The sequence below is a fragment of the Gloeophyllum trabeum genome (genome assembly GCF_000344685.1).
Source record: "Gloeophyllum trabeum ATCC 11539 unplaced genomic scaffold GLOTRscaffold_00011, whole genome shotgun sequence".
In the NCBI taxonomy this organism is placed as follows: Eukaryota; Fungi; Basidiomycota; class Agaricomycetes; order Gloeophyllales; family Gloeophyllaceae; genus Gloeophyllum; species Gloeophyllum trabeum.
Genome location: NW_006920420.1, coordinates 696,579 through 714,615, shown reverse-complemented (window position 1 = coordinate 714,615; position 18,037 = coordinate 696,579). Strand labels below are relative to the sequence as shown.

Sequence of the window (18,037 nt, the reverse complement as noted above, 5' to 3'; positions counted from 1 at the left end):
CGGGTACCGGGTCCGCTTGGGTACAGATCCGGACATCACGACAATTCATACACTTAATATGAGGCGCCATAGTTGTTAGCTATAGAGCACTGTACAGCAGTTCCATCCGCCAATGGCCATGTGCGGATGCGCTTGAGTTATGAAGTGCATAGAGCGTGTTATCCCCTTGCGTCAGCCTCGAGGAAGAAGGCGATGGAGAACAAACTTCAACAAAGTGCACATGCAACAGATCTGGAGTAACGCCGAAACCGAACTTCAACCAGCGACCGCACACACCGCGTTTTCAGTCACGGATCCTCCGAACATCCATGATTTACCGCCCATGAACGGGGGGTTTCAAACAATGGAAGTACGACATGACCTATTAATGAGTTGTATGGGCCTGTCTTGAAACAGCCAGAAAACGACACAATAACGGGTATGCTCCAGGAGACGCTGCATGTGTAAATACTAGTCTAGAATACGGATGAGTTACCTTCTATGATTCCTTCTCAGCCGTCTCCAGAGCACCCGGCTCCATAACACTGATCCCCATCTCCTCCGCTGCGCATCGTTACCATCGTCAGCTCTAATCCTGACCAAACCGGTTAACTAATCTCTCTTACCTGCAATCTGCTTAACGGGGCCCGTGAACCACTTCCTCGCACTAATAATCCAGAATCCGAAGCTATACGCAGAGACGATGCCCACTGCGACAATGGCGTAGTTGAGCGTCTCCGAGTTCACGGGGTTCTCCTGCGGGAGAATGAACACGATCGAGATGAAGGCGATCCACGCCACCGCGGTGCAGGCGACGGGGTACGAGAACCTGCCGAGATGGAAGGGCCCTCGGACGAATTGCTTGCGGTATATCACCCTGAGGGCAATCGGGATGGCTGTCATCGACATCCCTTAATGTGAGGGCTACTGCATATGAGAGAGATTGCGTACCGTAGGAGATGTATAGACCGATTGTGGCGATACTCGTAGCGGCCGAGAAAGCCACGGAGCTCCCCAAGCTAGGCAGGCCCAGGATGAAGCTGAGCGTGCACGCGAGCCACACTAAAGAGACCAGGTCAGACCAGGCTTCTCATACATATTCCACACACAAGCTTGATACCTGTGCGAATCGGGGACTTCCGCTTGGGATCCACTTTGTGGAAGAACCTTGAAATGGCGCCGTCGCGGGAGAAGGCGTACATCATCCGGGAATTCGAGGTCACAGAGAAGGTTCTACAATGAGACCTGGATTTAGGGACCGCTGCATTTCTTACCAGAGACGGACTCACCCGCAGAAATACATGCACCCGATAACAATAACCTGCAACAAGGTAAGCTCTCCGAAGTAGGGGCGAAGAGCAGCGCATGCTCACCATTAATACAATCGCACCCTTCTCCCCGACCGTGTCCAGGAAGATTTGGGTTACGGGTTCCCCCGTAGGCGAGGCTAACGTAGCATCCAGATCCTGAATAGAAAACAGCAGACCGAGAATGAGGAACCACCCCAGCACGGCGGAAACGCCGATAGCCATGATAATTCCTATGGATCCAGACATGGCCGCGTTGTGGGTCTCTTCTGTCATCTAGATGAAAGATAGATTTGGCGCCTGCATCATCACTCCCGTAGCCCACTCACGTGTGCGCTGGCATCAAACCCAGTCAACGTATACTGCGCCATCAGAATTCCAATGATTGCGACATACGCCGGGCTCGCGCGCTGCGACCACCCCACGCCGTCCACGCCCGTTCCATCCAGGAACGTGGCAAACACGAACTTTGCCGACTGGTGCGTCGGTGCGGCCGCGAGCACGGCGATGACGACCGCGACGGTGCCCACGGCGTGCCACCACACGGAGATGTTATTGAGGTACTTGAGGAGGTGCACGCCGAAGGTGTTGATGAGCCCCTGCGTGACAAGGACGGCGGCGTAGATCCCAATTGTGGTCTTTTCATTGGGCACGAAGGAGGTGCCGAGGGTGCAAGCGGTGGAGATGAATGTCGCACATCCAAAACTACAGGGGGGAAGGGGCATGAGCGGAATGGTATGATTATTGGCGATGTAAAGTATACCTGATACCTGTTGTCACCGCTACTTGTCCGAGCAAGTTGAACCAGCCGGTAATCCACGAAGCGAAGGCGGCGTCTTTGCGTGGGGAAAGCATTGCTGCCCAGAAGTAAGGGCCCCCACTGGTAGGATGGGCGCTGCAGACCTCTGAGAACGTGTGCCTCAGAAGATGTTCTGACATTTGACTGATTGACGTTTCATACCAGCCATAGCAAGTCCGACGGTCATAGTGAAAATAGCTGTCGTATCCGTGTCATTGTTAAAGTCAGCGTGTGCATACAATCAACCTGCTCACCGACAACAATCCATCCCCACACCATGGGACCAGGTCCTCCTGTGTTCTGGTGTTAAGTCAGGTCAGACAGTCAGAGAACGATTGCATTTGTTGAGGCACGGCTGCCCACGTCTTGGGCCACAAACATGGGCATGCTACACAGACCTGGCTGGGGAGTTCAAGTGACCCTACGTCCATTGCGGTAGACAGTTTCAGACTTGGGAGTCCCGTCAAACTCCTCAGCAAGGTCTGAAAGCACGCGATCATAGCTATCCGGGGGGTATGCGGCCGTAGACGAGCTTGAGATCAAAATGCATGATCCTCACCAATCCATACAAGAACAAGGACGGGACACCAGTCATAATACTAATGATCGAGAATGATACACCGAAGTTCTACTCTCCTTAACGTGAGCCTCGTCTGTTTAGCGTCAGAGGACTGTCACTGACTTGGACCAGACTCAAGTCCCGTCTACGTTGCAGGTCAGCCTTGACATAACATGAAAATAAAGACCATTGCACATACTTTAATTCCTGCTTGTATCCCATCCTCGCCAATTCCGCCTCGTCGCTCTCCATTGCCACCGGTGCTGCTCTGGCCTGAGCACGCACCTTAGCATCCTTCTCGCTGCTGTGTGTATCAGACATGATTGTCGACGATGCCCGCCTGCTGCTAGGCTACCCGCAGACGACGAGGGCAAGAAAGAAGCGTCAAAACTGTCAGGAATCTGGGTCCCATGATAAGTATGGGTGGAAGGGAGACGCGAAGATAAGAGTGGCGTTGTCAATCACGAGCGGTTATCTAGCCGAGTACCTTGGCTGTGTGATGGCTTCCGCGCGCAATGGCAATGGCATTGGGCCGTAACACTCCCGATGCAATTCGCAATAATAAACATACAAGAACATAAAGACAGCACTAGCTACAATCGAGCGACTTTCAGCATTCCACCCATATCAGCCGCATCCAAGGATATCGAATATCAAAAACATGAACAGTTTCGCGGAGAACGACCACTATTGCTGGTGGCGTCCGACTTCCGAAGAAAATCATCAACGGTCAATTTCACTCCCTCCGGGGGGGGGGGGGGGTTTAGAAGATGAATATCCATAGAATCCTCGCGAGTATAACAGTTTGAAGCATCGAGTTCCCGGAATGGACAGGCGGTTCGCTCAGAGCGTAAAAACCGTGACATCGCCCATATCACCCTCCGAAAGGGCAGTCGACTGTCAGTATCAACACACGTGAGACAGCTGGAGAAACGGAGACCAGCTAACTCACCTTGAGCCCTATCAAGCGCTCTTCATCGATCATAAAGCCGCTGTATCCCCAATGACCAGACCCCAGACCCCCTGGGGGCACACGCATCGTCCGCGTCACCGTGCGGTACGGCAGGGTCGTCTCCACCGGGTCCTTGAAGACGGCGTCGCAAACGACCTGCGAGGGTTCCAGGTTGAGGCTTGTCTCGATCACGTCTCCGTTGAGCTCAGCTGGTTCCTCGGAAATGTATGAGTTCATTTCTGACTCCACAGTGCGAGTTGGAGCGGGAATATATGGAGCGGGAGGCGACGAGACACCATTCGGATCAGAGTCTGATTGGGATGAAACCCTGGGAGCTGGACCCGCTTCTCCTAGTTGTTCGTCCCCGTCAAGATACGACGGTCGAGGGAGATATGCCCGGACATTGAAGTCGAGGAGTCGGATTCGCTGGACCAGGCCAGCATTGGGTAGATTACCGTCAGGCACCCGTTCTGGCGGACAGACGACTCGTGTTCCATAAACGTATCTGCAAGGACAGTGTTAGACAGTGGGATTAGTGCCCACAGCAATAAACAACCACTAACCTCAACCAATGGAACTCCCATAAACTTGCAGTGATCCTGGTCGCCTCGCGCCCCCACTCCGACCAGCTCAGTACTTTCTTTCCCGTCGGACCCCACTCTTCTTTCCTCTTCTTCACCAGATCCAAAAACGTCTTGTTGTTGACGTACATGATATACCGGAAGACCCGATTATCGGCGTGGTACCGCATCGTCATGACGTGCATGCGCTGGTTGTACGTGTCGGTGTAGAAGGGGACGCTGGTGCGCGGGGGGTTGGCGAGATACGGCCCTGCGGCGAGATTTGAGTTACGCGTGATCGCAACCACTGGGCTAGGACAGACCTGTATGGGTGGAGAAATTCACCAAGGGTACCGTGGGCTGTAGAGGTGGCAGCTGTAGCTGTGCAATATGCGTCGGGGTTGTAAGCGGCCCGGATCCTCTCGTATCCGCTGATGTCGAGCCTTCGTTGACATGGTAGCTATTCAGTCCAGCGGCATTATCTGTGATAACAGGACCTGGGGCGGAGGGCATCTCATCGCCGACGGTGAACGTGAAGACCTCGATGGACCCGGGAGAACCCGTGTATGTCATCATGTATGCGCGGGGCGAGAGGAAGGCGAAGTCCCATGCTGAGGGCGAGAGTTCCGGTTCGGTTTGATACTGAAGAAGTGAGGGTTAAGTTCTGATTGGAAGTTGAATCGCAGTCGAAGGAGGACTTACAACGCAGACACGACCGTCTTTCCAACTCCAGATGAGCAGCCCGGGCCCCTCGGCCCAGAAAAACAACCCTACCACGTCGTCCACGATCTGAATGAATGCGTTACCTGTTCAGTGTCAAATGTGGTCCAAGGCGTGTCAGTATGTCTTTCCACGAAGGACATTCGAGCGTGTAGTAAAGACAAGCAACGGACCCTCACCAATTCTGAATGGCGTGACATGGCGGAAGATAGGGCAAGTCGTCTCCGGATGCGGTTCGTTAGTCGAAATCGTTCGCAAGTGGATCTGTACCAAGGCATGTGGGGAAGTGAGAGTGGGACTATGGGAAGGCTAAATCAGCAAAGGAACTGGGCGTTCGTGAGCTAAATCGAGCATACCCATCATCATGTTCGATCAACGCGATCAAATCTTGAGTAGGATCAATAGCGAAGTCCCTGGTGGCGATCCCGATGTCAGGCCTGACGAGAGTCGACGTGGACGGGTGGTAGTCTGTACTGGACTCAGTCCCATATGTCTGGTGATCTAGGAGAAGTAGATGTACCGGGATCTGAGCAATGACCTCCATTGTCCAGGCTGCCGCGAGGAAATTCCACAGGCCCCTTCGAAGTCGGCAGCCAACTGAACAAAAAGTGCCTGCTGCCCGGTGCGAGCATCAGGCCGCCCGCGGGCATACTCTTTGCGAAGACACCGCCGACCAGCTCATACGCCTGGCAAGGTCCTGGGATGGATACATTGACAGTATTCTTCCATTGCAGATATCTGAAAGCCTCGCGACGCGTCCGAAGGGCAGCCAGCGCGGCGTGGAAGGGCACCGAAGTCCATGACGGGGTGGGAAGGAGCCCATCGTATGCGAGCTCTAACTGATATCGGACTTCTGCGGTTTGAGTGAGACCTTGCAGGGTCTTGCATGTCTACCAGAGCTTTCTTGTCAGAGTAATGAGCGGCAGTATATGTACGAACTGTGTGCTTACGGCTAGACACTGGAGAATAGACCTCCAGTCCAGGCTGCGAAGGATGAGAACGATGAGCTCCGGCGGCAAGTCCAAGATTCTGAAGGGCATTTCTTCCGAGACTTGCATATCGTGTCGAAGAATCGTAGTATATGTGTCCCAGTGAGAGCGAGCTTATAAAGACTTCACGTCGCCGAAGACGTCGCACACGACGACGAAGGATCGGAATTTACCGACCTTCATCGGACTCGGATTCATCAGACGCAGCTGACTTGCCGCCGGTAACGAAGCTTATCCTCTCCGTGACCTCAGTACGATGGCCGCTTCAGAGACGCAGCTCTATGTGGACAAGCATGTCGCATACATCAAGTCCTTGGGAGATGTACGCTCTTCCTCGAAGTCTCGATAGTTTATAACCGACTCTCCCCAGAACAAGGATGACCTGACATACCATATGACGGCGCACCTGCGCATGAACGCGATCTACTGGGGTCTGACTGCGTTATGTATAATGGGACACAAAGAGGCTCTGGACAGGGAGGAGATGATTGACTTTGTGATGAGCTGCTGGGACGACGAGGCAGGTTTGGTTCTTCTGTCGTTCATAGTGCTGTTTCAGTCACTGAACGCCCCTTCTACTCCTTTGTAATATAGGAGGCTTTGGCGCCCATCCCGACCATGACGCCCATCTCCTCGCGACTACGAGTGCCATCCAGATCCTAGTCACCCATGACGCGCTAGATCGCGTGGATAAAGCGAGAGTTGCTAGGTGCAAGTAACGGTTTATGACTCTTCCAAGACTGGGTCTCATCCGTGATGCCAGTTATTCTATCACTCCAACAACCGTCTGGTGTCTTTGCTGGCGACTCTTTCGGCGAGATCGACACGCGATTTTCCTACTGCGCTGTCAACTCGCTATCGCTCCTTGGTTGCTTGTCCGACTTGGACGTGGAGAAGACAGTCTCATATATCCGTGCGTGCAGAAACTATGACGGAGGCTTCGGAAACTGCATCGGCGCTGAGACCCATGCGGGTCAAGGTAGACAACCGTTTTGTTGCCCTTCTGAACGCTTAACGGTCGCTGTCTAGTGTTCGTGTGCGTCGCCGCACTGGCGATATTAGATCGGCTGGACGAGGTGGACCACGAGACATTGGGATGGTGGTTGGCAGAACGCCAGCTTCCAAATGGCGGACTGAATGGCAGGCCAGAAAAGCTTGAGGATGTCAGTTGCAGCGAATTTCCGTAGACTTGGACTAACGAGCATGTGGCTGGACAACATAGGTCTGTTACAGTTTCTGGTGCTTATCAGCGATGTCTATACTGGATAAGCTGTCGTGGATCGACTCGGACAAGCTGATTTCCTTCGTCTTATCTGCCCAAGTGAGTTCACTCTATTCTGTTGCATATACGTATCCTGTATGCTTAAGCGAATATACGCAGGATTCCGAAGGTGGAGGGATCGCTGATAGGCCGGGAGATATGGTGGATGTTTTCCACACTCATTTCGGCATTGCTGGTAAGTCCACGCCTTTTGTTAACCTCCGCGACTGACATGTATGAGCACAGGTCTATCCTTACTGGGATATCCGGGGTTAATCGACCTCGATCCTGTGTATTGCATGCCTGCACACATAATAGAAGCGATGGGCTTACGGAAGGGGTGGAAAGCCTTGCCCCGTAGGAAAACGTGATTCTCTGGTACTTATCTCCACCCGGTCTCTTTACAGTTCGTACTGGTATCTGCAATCCATAAATTCGCTCCTGTAAATATCTATAAGATCAATGTATTTAATTCTCCAACTTGTACACTATAACCTGCTCCCTCTTCGTCCTATAGCTATAGGGCAACACCAGTTGGTACAGTAAATCGTGAGTCCTAAAATAGACGCCGGAGATATCCGGCCCGATGTGGGACCCACAAAATGTTTAATCGAAGTGCACGCTCATCCTGTTGTCGACGTCGTCTCGAACGACGACGTGGTTTACAACCATATGCCTCCTTTCAACACGCCCCATCGAACGAAGGTGTCTCAAGAAACGTGTGGTGAAAGGGGCGCAAGACAATAGCCTGATATCCGCCACAGAGGCTGCGCGTTGGCCACACCACTTGAAAGGCCTTTGTTGTGGCTAACCTATAAGAGGCGCGGTTCATTGCCACAATCCCCGTTTTGGACTTCAACTACAACCACCCTTCGCCTTCGCCATTGTGGCCTCCTTTACAGCTTCGCCAGTTGGGTCTCTACTGCGACTCTCCGCAACCTAAGAATCCTTCATCATCAGAAACATATACACAAATCAAGATGTCGAACGTCAACAAACCCAGAAGCCTCCAGCGTACCGCCACATTTGAATCGCTCAGCCCCCAGATGAAGTCGGTTGGAAGCGAAGGCCCGGCACTCGCTGGTCCTTCGTCGCACACACCACCCGCTGAGCCAGCGACCGCAAGGAATCGATTCGGCCAGCCCATCGTACGCAGAATGCGTCACATTTTACTGCTTCCTCTGTGCTGACCTTTCTTCGTGTAGCCACCAGGCCGCGAGCTTATCCGGACCACGCGGTCCCTTCTGCTACCACCATTACCCCCAGCATCGTCGGGCAGGCCCTCAAACCACATCACAACCCGACTCCCCTACGTGGTCAGTCACACTCCGAGTTCCCCCGGAGACCAAGACGAGAACGAAGACGCGCACTCCGAGGCGGACACGGAGCCCCTCGGGTACGACCCCAACGCTCCGACCCCGGACGAATGGGTCGAGCGGGTGAAGTCCCTAGGAATCAAGATACGCGATTTCGCGTACGAGAGAAGTGTGACGGTAGATAGGAAGGGGAAGGGCAAAGCGAGGGAGGATGGGCCTATGGACGTGGATGCGCCCGAGCCCTCGCCGTCACGGAAGAGAGCACGGGCGGATAGTGAGGCTCGGGATGAAGACGCCAGGGATGCGCGCGTGCAAGCATCTGTGAGCGGCATGGTGCATGTGGTTTCATGGCGCTGACGTGTGCTCTTAGAGATCGACGAACGGTACGAGCGATCGGCCGCCATCCACACCTACCGAGCCCGCTAGAAACTCACAAGATATCGTGCGTCCAACGTTTCCCTCGAGCCTTTCTCAAAACGTGTACTAATCTAAGTAAGTCAACTTCCAGCCTTCCATATCGCCCGCCTACGAAGGCGGATCGCCGCTCAAACGGCGCAAGGTGATGACTACGCCACATCAAGACCACCAGACTGCCGCCGCTTCCCCTTCGGCATCGAAAGGGTCGTCTGAATTCAGAGTCCTGCAACCTACGAAGCCCAGTGCACGTCGCGAGGCACCGCCTCTGACGCCCTCAGAACTGTTCGAGCAACACGGCGCCAAGGTCCGCGACTTCGCGTACGAGGACCACCGCCGCTCTCCCGAAACGTGGTTCGCGAAGGACGACGTCCTCCAATACCACTCCTACATGCACGACAAGCAGCGGGTAAGAGAGGGACATCCCCTGCAAATCCGCACTCCAACCATCGGGCTCCCTGGCAAGCTCATGTGGCGGCTCGTCGACTCCGGGCTAATTGATCTCGAAGTCGAGCGGCGGAGGTGGGATAAATGGGACTTATTGTCCTATGAGGATTATTTGAAGAGGGAGGGCGGGCCATACCCGTATCGGCTCGTGTGGGCAGAGGCACCGAACAACAGCTTCACCGCAATGGTGCTGGGGAAGCGGACAAGGGATCCAGATGAGCAAAGGGAAGGGAGGGAAGAGAGATTGGAGGGGGATGAGACCCCGGCGAAGAGACGAAGGGTGTCTTTGAAGTGGCTGCAGACGCTGGGACTCGGACACCTTCAAGCTGGGGAGGCAGAACTTGAACGAGGGAGGACACGGTTCAGAGAGGAATGAGTGTGCTGCCGTTTTCCCATCTGCCAACACCACGTTCCGTACTTGATCGCCTTGTCTATCCCCTCCTCCCTCACTGTTGGCCTGCCGCTGACTTTGCGAGGTAGAAACATTCAGAACTCTGTTGTATCAATAGGTTTATCTGTCTCGTTGTAGCATTAGAATCGTCAACCATATTTACGAGAAAGATGCTCTCATTATTTATTCGTGATCCTGTTTTCCCTTGTCCAGACAGGCAGCTATTAGCATCTTTGTCACTGTGGCACGGAGAACCCTAACCTTTCGTCCGGAAAAGGAGTACCCCATTCTTGTTTCGTCACCTTCGTACTTCAACAGCCTCGATCACACTCTCTGCTTCTTCGTGACGATACCAGCGCCATTACATCAGTAGTCGGACTACTGCTAGGGCTAATTACAGACCATGGTATATAAGACCCTCCTGTGTTCGCTCGACGACATCTCTTTCCCCTCCGGCCGCCATGTCACTGCCTATGTCTGCGCATCTGGGGCGGGGCCAGTACGTTGTCGCTATCGCTGGTGCGACGGGCCAACTAGGTGCGTGCATATTGTATACGCTCAAATTCAGGAAGAGGGCTAAATCACGTCGCAGGGATGACGGTATCCGAAACATTCCTCGACAAGAAGTACAAGCCCTTCTTCTCTTCAGTTGTCTGCTTCACCCGCGACCCGAAATCAGAGAAGTCCAAGGCACTCGCAGCGAAAGGAGCAGTTCTCCGCAAAGTAGACATCGCCTCTCCGCACTCTTCCGAAAGCGATATTGTCGAGACACTGCAAGGGGTGGCGGCAGATATTGTCGTCAGTTCCTTGGGGATCAACGACGCTGACGCCGCGAATAAGCTCGTACGAGCTGCTGTCCAGGCTGGAGTGAAGGCGTACTTTCCGAGTGAATTTGGAGGGTAAGTCGTCTTTATGGGAATCCACCTTGCATGCTCACATTCGCGTCGCCTCAGAGACCATTGGAAGAACGACTTCCCGGGCTTTGAACACGAGGAATGGGTGCATAAGAAGAAGCATATGTCTTACGCGCGGGAATATGCCAAAGATAAATTGAGAATTATCTCCGTTTACAACGGAATGCTGCTCGAAGATACCATTGGGGTACGTTCCCTTTCCTGTCGCGTTCTACAGGAATCTTATAGCACTCGGATTGGGGTATATGCTCACCTTAGCCGTGGTGTGCGTAAGCACCGCTTGCTGCCCTCCGTCTGAACTAAGTGCACCTCACAGTCGGCTTCGATACCGAAGGAGGCATATACACCTGTATCGGGCCCAAAGCCGTACCGTTTGCCCTTACCTCGAAGGCTGACATAGGGCGGAGCCTTGTTTACCTCTCTCTGTTGTGCATGTCCTCCACAAATGGCGCAGTGCCCGACGAGGTCCACCTGGCAGGGAGCCTCGCGAGTGTGGAAGACATTGCCAACGCAGTAATGAAAGAGAGCGGGAAGAAGATAGAGATCAAGGAGATTGATCTCGGCGAGTTTAAGGAGCTTACGAAGAAGGACATGGAGAAAGGCAAACTGGATAATCCGGCGTCGCATATCCGGCGGGTGTTCTCCGCGTGTCACGACGATAGCCTCTGACTCTTGCGACCAGCATCCTGATTGGCGAGGGCAAGATGAACTGGGAGAAGAACGACAACGATCTCGTAAACCCAGGACAGAAGAATTGGAAGTGGAAGACTATGCAAGATTATATCAAGGAGATGAAAGGAGAACCTTGCCGTGACTTACTGAACGGAGAGGTCAGACGTTTGTCTCGCATAATGCCTGCCGGAATTGACATCCCTAGAGAGACAGCATCACGCCTCTTAGCATGCGTCTGATGTTTATGGACCTGATGTAGAATTCGAGACTCGGAATTACTAGAATCGTCAATATCTTCACGGAGTGACTCGTAGATAATGCCAGCACGGTATCGATTTTATGTACCGCGGACAAGGCCTGCTCTCCCTGAGCAGAATGTCAGACATAAACCAACCCACCCACAAACGTAGAAAATGCTTTTGATTCTGAAGCTCACGAATGCCGACTTGCTTCTGTGGCTCAAACGGCTCGAATGTGGCTCACGGATCACTCACGCACGTGGATTGCCACGCGGATTTGGTTCCGTTAGGTTCAGCAGGAACAACTTGAAAGGCGCTGCAAGAAGAGGATTCCTAATAATACTAGGAGCAATCACTTGACGGTAACGGTCTAAGGTCGATTGCATACCCACTCACTTGATCTTTGCTTTGTTCTCCCACAATCCACTACGGAGCCGCGTGAGTAGTAATTGTGGTCTATATGACTCCATTGTTCCTTCTTGACAACGCCGCTGAGTGTAAACGATATCTCTAGGATGTCACGCATATATATCCCTGGACAGCCTCGGGCTTCCCCAGGCTATAATTATAAGCCTTTGTATGCGGAACCCGCCCCTCGTTTGCGACTGTACCCTCCAGTAACAAGCTTGAACATCATTCTCTCGCGATCCAGGAGTGGCGTCAGGTCCGGCGTGACGCCTGGACTACCCGCAAAGTGAAGGTGCCCAAATTAGCGTATTGAAGCACGCGCCTGTTGTATCAAGTTGCCTGTCCAGACAATGCCTTCGACGACTATGCAGCAGAAACCGAGAAAGTCCTTCCGGTTCCTCGATGGAGTGGACATGAGACCACCCTGGCTCCAGTCGGTATCTTCGCTCGCCTGCTCATGCTACTTTACTAACGAGCCGTAGGGACGTCAAGCAGGAACCTGCAGATACCGTACCTCCGAAACCCAGGAAATCTTTCCGGGTCATAGATGGAGAAGACATGAAGCCACCTTGGATTGCGTAAGTATAATAATACGCGTCTGTTCATATGCCACAATTCCACCTTGCCGACGGGGTTTGGGTTTAGGAACAAGCCCATTGTGTCCGTCGTGGAATCTCCACCGGTGCGTCATGGAAAACCGAAGATACCCAAGCTTAAGGTCGTTCCTATCGAGAAGCCTCCTGTATCAGATAACAATACCGCGGACAGGGAGAGTACCCTCGCAGATAACCTGTCGATACTTGCCGACGACCCGAAAGCACTCCTCCCGGACGTGATCACGCACCACGATGAGTATAAAGTATTGAAAGAACTGGAGACAGTGCCTGGTTTTGCGCCGCACGTCAAGCTTCTCCCACATCAAACCATTGCAAGGCAATGGATGGCCCATCGAGAGAGAGAGAACAGACGAGGTGGCATAGTTGCGGATGACATGGGGTAATTCCGTTTGGTCAGTGGTCAGGGCTAAGATTCGGCTGACGGAGATACTTGACAGTCTCGGAAAGACCGTGCAGGCTTTGGTAAGGGTTGTTGAAGGTCGTGCAACCACTAGCGACCGTAAGGAGGGATGGTCCGGTGCCACTCTGTACGCGTAACTTTCCTTCGTGACTAGTCAGAGCTCCTAATAATACCTCCCATCAGAATTGTGTGTCCCGCTGCCCTGATACGACAGTGGGCTCGAGAATCCGCAAAGTTTGCGCCCGGTCTCCGAGTCCTGAACCATCATGATAGCAAGAGAACATCCGGTGCGGTAGCAGTTCATGGGCTCTATACTCGGCACTGACACTATATTCCAACAGAGCCGAGAATATTAACGAACGCTGACATTGTGATTACGACATATGGTATAGTCAAAAGCGAGTACAATGCGTACGAAGCGGGGGAATTGAGGAGTGCCTTGTTCAACGTTCCCTGGCTCAGAATTATTCTCGGTACGTCATTCCTCCCAAAGTTAGTTGATGTAAGCTGGAAGATTGTGTGTCTCAAGACGAGGCGCACGAGATCAGAAATCGCAAAACTGCGGGCGCCGAAGCGTGTTGGGAGCTCATGGGGAAGTACAAGTGGTGCTTGACCGGTACTCCCATGTATGTAGCGTGATTTGATTGCTTCACAAAGGGGCCTGATCATTTGGCAGACAGAATAAGGTGGAAGATCTTTATCCGCTCTTAAATTTTATCGACGTCCGTCCGTTGAATGATTGGGATATCTTCAATGAGAGGATTGCAAACCCCGTCAAGAGGGGGATTGACATTACCGCCATGAAGAGGCTACATGTGAGCATTCGGTCCTCGCTGCCAGCAGCGTAACAAAAAATTACTGGGAATCATCTAGGTCGTCCTCAACGGGGTCCTCATGCGCAGAAGGAAGGACACTATGCTCAACGGAACTGTCATAGTCAAACTCCCGCCCCGCAACGTGCATCTCGTCCTCTGCCGCTTCACTAAAGAGGAACGGGAGTTCTACCGAGTTGTGGAAGAATGGATCGTCAATCAAGTCTGGGAGCTCGTGGAGATCGGCGAGGTGCAGTCACGGTATATTAACGTGTTGACCTGGCTCTTGCGATTGAGACAAGGTACGATGATGTCTACGTGGGTCTGGCTGCAGCTGATGACTACGCTAGCATGCGACCATCCTCGGCTCTTCCATAGGCCAGACGAGGATGAGACGGAGACCAATGTTAAGGATGCGAAAAACGAAGTTGATTCGGCCGAGTTCACAGTATTGCCACACCGCTGGCAAAGACCTATTCTGCCCTCCGGGTAAGCTCGCCTATATGCATTACTCCCCCATTCCTCCAGTGGCTTATGATCACACAAGCGCCCGAGCAAGCTCCAAGGCTCGGGGCGCGCGGATGCCTACAGCACTACACTTTCCGCCCGGCTCGGACTCCGCCAAGGTTCGAGAGATACTCAAGATACTATGGGGAATCCACAAGCAGTCGGGCGGCGAAGACAAGACAATAGTCTATTCGCAGTGGACTGGCATGCTAGACCTGATCGGCGAATTCCTGGCCAAGGATGGTATGAAGTTTGTCCGCTGTAAGGTTCAGTTCCGTCTACGTCCCCCATGAGACTGAGGTGCTCGTAGACGACGGAGGCCTGAAGATATCACAGCGAGATAAAGTACTGGACACTCTTGAGCGGGACACGAGCGTAACCGTAGCGCTAGTGTCGCTCAAGGCCGGCGGAGTCGGTGGGTTGTTTCAGGCTTCTACTGATGGTATAAGGCATTGATCTAGACAACGTCGGAAGGCTTGAATCTGACGATGTGCAACAACGTGATTCTCACTGACCCTTGGTGGAACCCCGCCTCTGAAGTGAGTCTTTAGGGATTGCTTCATGCGCAATCACTCAACAAGCGTTTAGGACCAAGCATTCGACCGTGTTCACAGGCTGGGTCAAGAAAGACCTGTTACGGTCTACAAGTTGACGACGGAAAACACTATAGAAGGTCGAATCCTTGAGGTGAGCTTGTACTCTGACATTGAATATGGCGCCGCTCCTTACTGGAGTTCCAGCTACAGGCCAAGAAGCGCGCCGTCGCTGTAGCCGCTCTTAGCGGCGAGAGGATCAAGAGTCAGAAGATGACACTGGAAGAATTACTGGCGCTCTTCGGAATACGGCCACAGTAGACTGAGGAGAAGACTCGGTGTCGCGTCAAAGCCTATGGTGCGAGGAGGTAGCGTGAATTGTGTAAGACTAATGTATGCGCACGACGAATGAGAGCAATCAGACGGGAATTGGGTGATGAGGAAACTGTATCCCCGTTCACAGCATTCGAAGGGGCGCCTGTGAGCCATGAGATGGACATGGGGAAAATGTCAAGTATAGAGCGCAGCAGGAAAACCGATAAGAATGTCGTTTCCTAGACATTACAAATGAAGAGGCGGAAGCCAAGTACCATACGAGTTTGCGTAACAGATGGGAAAAGGGCCGGACGAGACGATCTAAGACCGCAGTGGACGGTAACAAACCAGTATTAGAAGGGAAATAAACATTAGACTACATAGATAGGACGACGACAGCGGCGGTAGCATCGCTCACACTACACTTCCGTATTATCACCCGCTTCGCAGGGGTCAACGCCCATTACGAGCTAGGCGTTCTTCCCTCTAGCAATAGTGCTGATGCTTCCATGCGCTAAGTGCGCAGATGCCAGGATCATTGGGCTGGGTGGTACTTTCGTGCGTCGAGCGAAGGGGGAGGTGCCAGGTTCTCCTTCGGAACCACCGCCCTTGCGATTCTGCGAACTGCCAGCTCCATCTATCTCCCTAGAGCCTCATTGGCTGTTGGGGGTTCGCGATGAATTTGGATGCTGGGGAGGGAGAGGAGGGAGAAGCTAGGCATGTTTTTAGCCCTGGCGTCCGTGTCCAGCTACAAACATTGGAGACTTTTCCCAAGACATTATATCTCGAGCCATTACAGATTCCCTAGTCGATGGGTCGATGCAACCAGAACAAAGCTAGTAGGTGTGTCTGAGACGAGTCCACGCCGCGGGTTGCACTCAAAACGGATATTTTCGGTTGCAGTCGTCGCGTATGGCAGTCAATCCATTTATGAAAACTCCGCAAGCATTTTCGTATGATGACATGGCTACTTGTCGTCGCCCATTTTACAATAACTGAATTTGATAAGAACTGCAAGTGCACTCGGTATTTGGACGTAGGAATACTCGCTCGGTGACGGTCCGATTCGAGGGATGCCCGGAAGAAGCTTCGGAATCTCTTAAATTCTCACGCCCCACTCTATCCGAAACGGGATGAAAGGGCTGTGACGATAGCGTGACTGAAGTCGCGGTGTCGGCACACGGAGAGTAGACGCCCAAGACAAGATAGGTGTAAAGTTGTGAGATTGAGCGAGCTCTCTAGTACAACGACTTGTACAAGCTCTTTTATACCTCTAGCGTCTAGCGATTCTACGGGATGAATAGATCAAGATAGAAAATAAAGAGTGCACTCCAGGTGCCTCTTTTACTTGTACTCTCTTTCAGCCGTCTCGGCAGCCACACGGCCCCGAAAGCACGTTCCTCGGTCTAGTGAACCGGACGCTCACAGGGCCTTGGCTCAACTTTGAATGCTGAGCTTGATAGAGCTACGGGGAGAATTTGCCAGTCCTGATGGTAGCCAGCTGCACCTGGCACTCAGCTATTAACATTGACTTGGCTGTATGTACGCTGGGAGTTGTTCAACTCCCCCATATAGGGTGAAAACTGTACTGCACAAGATCGAGAGTACTTGGTGGAGAAAGGCTAATGAGTAATCTCACGGACGCCAGTGCAGGCGCAGAGGGACGTCGAAGATCTAGTTATAGTACACCTTCGTACACCTTTGCTGTATGCATTGCCCTACATGTGGCGTGTGCTATTGTCGGACGATTCTAACGATATTTACATCAAGGCGAGCAAAATATATGCCAACGCAAATCACTGCGTTTCCTGCAGATTATCCACCGGTCAAGACCCCTAAGATATTAGATCTAGTTTCATTATCCAGTAGACTGTCCTGTATAAGATACTTTGGATACCGGTCGGGAAACTGCGCCAGTTGAGCATTGCAATCCATCCTTAAGATACTCAGACTAGTTGATCTGTTCATTTCTATCTACGGTCCGGATATCTCCGATATGTTGTATCCTCGCCGTGCGTTGGCTACGCTTTCTATCTCATGTTAAATATGCAACCTCACTGACTTAGCCATCGACTAGCTAGGTAACACCTGTACATATATCTAGGGTGACAGACTTGCATCAAGATGACTCCCAACCCCTTGCAAGTCCGCCACGATATCAGCAGAAATGCCGAAGACCAACAGCTTCCGACCTCCTCATCCCAGCTTCCCCCACAGCGTCCACCTAGAAAACCCGCCCCCCACCCCACCCCGAGCGTGGGCCAGGTGACTTGTGGCTGAAGGCGAGCGCGATTTCGCAGCTCGAACCAGTCAGTCCTTTCTCGCAGAAGTCAGACGTCGGATGTAAGCACGTCTTCTGCGAGCTTTTCATGCATCGCATCGATGTAAGTATTCATTCATTCTCTCGGAGACGTGCGCTGACGTATATCAGGATCCGGATGCCAACCCATACTTTACCGATCAAGACATGCAGTATCTCTACGCTGCCGTGTCCGTGCCTGTCGACTCCGGCATACCGTTCGAACACTACAGGTATGCTCCAGCATCAGAGCTATAATATGGACCAAGGTCGATATATTGCGCACAATCTTTGGCGGTTGTAGGTACAATCGACGCGACGGTCGCCGGACAGGCATCGGTAGCGGGAATACCATATTTAGCTACTACATGTATATATTGGGACATTATGTAATTGTTGGCTTGCGCCTTATATGGAGTGAGTGTCGGCCGGGGGGATATTCTATGCAGCGCAAGATTGTCGATACGATTGACCGTTCCAGCATCGGACATGTAACCTAGCTTTCCATGGGATAGATACGGATAGGCAAACTCGTATGTCTATTCAAGTTCTGGCTAGGCTGGCAGTCCAATCTCTGGATAGGAAGGGATAAGTGTACATTCCATGAGCTATCTGACACCGAGCTAC

At 52.5% G+C, this 18,037-nt stretch overlaps 7 protein-coding genes across 7 annotated transcripts in view; 4 read left to right on the top strand and 3 right to left on the bottom strand.

Moving 5' to 3' along the window:
* Window positions 1-327: 327 nt before the first annotated feature.
* On the bottom strand, window positions 328-3,045 carry GLOTRDRAFT_140033 (APC amino acid permease). The gene is made up of 13 exons (XM_007870214.1): window positions 2,844-3,045; window positions 2,768-2,789; window positions 2,645-2,713; window positions 2,340-2,385; window positions 2,248-2,283; window positions 2,050-2,191; window positions 1,616-1,991; window positions 1,353-1,562; window positions 1,269-1,300; window positions 1,100-1,212; window positions 931-1,041; window positions 606-875; window positions 328-543 (listed from the first exon to the last, which is right to left on the bottom strand). Exons 1-13 carry the CDS (start codon window positions 2,963-2,965, stop codon window positions 479-481), a joined length of 1,614 nt encoding a protein of 537 aa, XP_007868405.1. The 5' UTR covers window positions 2,966-3,045; the 3' UTR covers window positions 328-478.
* A 442-nt stretch (window positions 3,046-3,487) lies between these two features.
* Window positions 3,488-5,940, bottom strand: GLOTRDRAFT_140032 (uncharacterized protein; the record flags this gene model as incomplete). Its single annotated transcript, XM_007870213.1, has 9 exons — window positions 5,827-5,940; window positions 5,397-5,766; window positions 5,233-5,344; window positions 5,050-5,174; window positions 4,859-4,962; window positions 4,480-4,798; window positions 4,160-4,427; window positions 3,597-4,101; window positions 3,488-3,541 (listed from the first exon to the last, which is right to left on the bottom strand). Exons 1-9 carry the CDS (start codon window positions 5,932-5,934, stop codon window positions 3,488-3,490), a joined length of 1,965 nt encoding a protein of 654 aa, XP_007868404.1. The 5' UTR covers window positions 5,935-5,940.
* Window positions 5,941-6,111: 171 nt separating this feature from the next.
* Window positions 6,112-7,604, top strand: GLOTRDRAFT_63729 (terpenoid cyclases/Protein prenyltransferase). Its single transcript, XM_007870212.1, is given in 9 exon segments — window positions 6,112-6,187; window positions 6,236-6,389; window positions 6,460-6,574; window positions 6,605-6,609; window positions 6,629-6,844; window positions 6,895-7,028; window positions 7,088-7,186; window positions 7,247-7,322; window positions 7,373-7,604. The coding sequence occupies 9 exon segments, from the start codon at window positions 6,122-6,124 to the stop codon at window positions 7,495-7,497; spliced, it is 990 nt and encodes a 329-aa protein (XP_007868403.1). The 5' UTR covers window positions 6,112-6,121; the 3' UTR covers window positions 7,498-7,604.
* Window positions 7,605-9,466: 1,862 nt separating this feature from the next.
* Window positions 9,467-9,874, bottom strand: GLOTRDRAFT_111853 (uncharacterized protein). Its single transcript, XM_007870211.1, has one exon. It carries the CDS (start codon window positions 9,787-9,789, stop codon window positions 9,625-9,627), a length of 165 nt encoding a protein of 54 aa, XP_007868402.1. The 5' UTR covers window positions 9,790-9,874; the 3' UTR covers window positions 9,467-9,624.
* Window positions 9,875-10,102: 228 nt separating this feature from the next.
* On the top strand, window positions 10,103-11,539 carry GLOTRDRAFT_140028 (NAD P-binding protein; the record flags this gene model as incomplete). Its single annotated transcript, XM_007870210.1, has 7 exons — window positions 10,103-10,231; window positions 10,287-10,593; window positions 10,648-10,795; window positions 10,867-10,873; window positions 10,925-11,255; window positions 11,291-11,438; window positions 11,486-11,539. Exons 1-7 carry the CDS (start codon window positions 10,156-10,158, stop codon window positions 11,537-11,539), a joined length of 1,071 nt encoding a protein of 356 aa, XP_007868401.1. The 5' UTR covers window positions 10,103-10,155.
* Window positions 11,540-12,277: 738 nt separating this feature from the next.
* Window positions 12,278-15,117, top strand: GLOTRDRAFT_131380 (uncharacterized protein; the record flags this gene model as incomplete). The annotated part of the gene is made up of 15 exons (XM_007870209.1): window positions 12,278-12,360; window positions 12,410-12,505; window positions 12,573-12,923; window positions 12,982-13,071; window positions 13,128-13,231; window positions 13,286-13,417; window positions 13,474-13,570; window positions 13,621-13,759; window positions 13,818-14,058; window positions 14,107-14,245; window positions 14,304-14,524; window positions 14,574-14,678; window positions 14,738-14,802; window positions 14,852-14,950; window positions 15,004-15,117. 15 exons carry the CDS (start codon window positions 12,278-12,280, stop codon window positions 15,115-15,117), a joined length of 2,076 nt encoding a protein of 691 aa, XP_007868400.1.
* Window positions 15,118-17,235: 2,118 nt separating this feature from the next.
* Window positions 17,236-18,037, top strand: part of GLOTRDRAFT_140027 (uncharacterized protein) — a gene marked incomplete at its 5' end in the record, with an annotated part of 3,937 nt that continues 3,135 nt past the window's right edge. Inside the window, 3 exons of the mRNA XM_007870208.1 lie at window positions 17,236-17,376; window positions 17,439-17,495; window positions 17,543-17,643. Of these exons, the coding sequence (XP_007868399.1) occupies window positions 17,236-17,376; window positions 17,439-17,495; window positions 17,543-17,643 (299 nt within the window). The remainder of the gene's footprint in view (window positions 17,377-17,438; window positions 17,496-17,542; window positions 17,644-18,037) is intronic.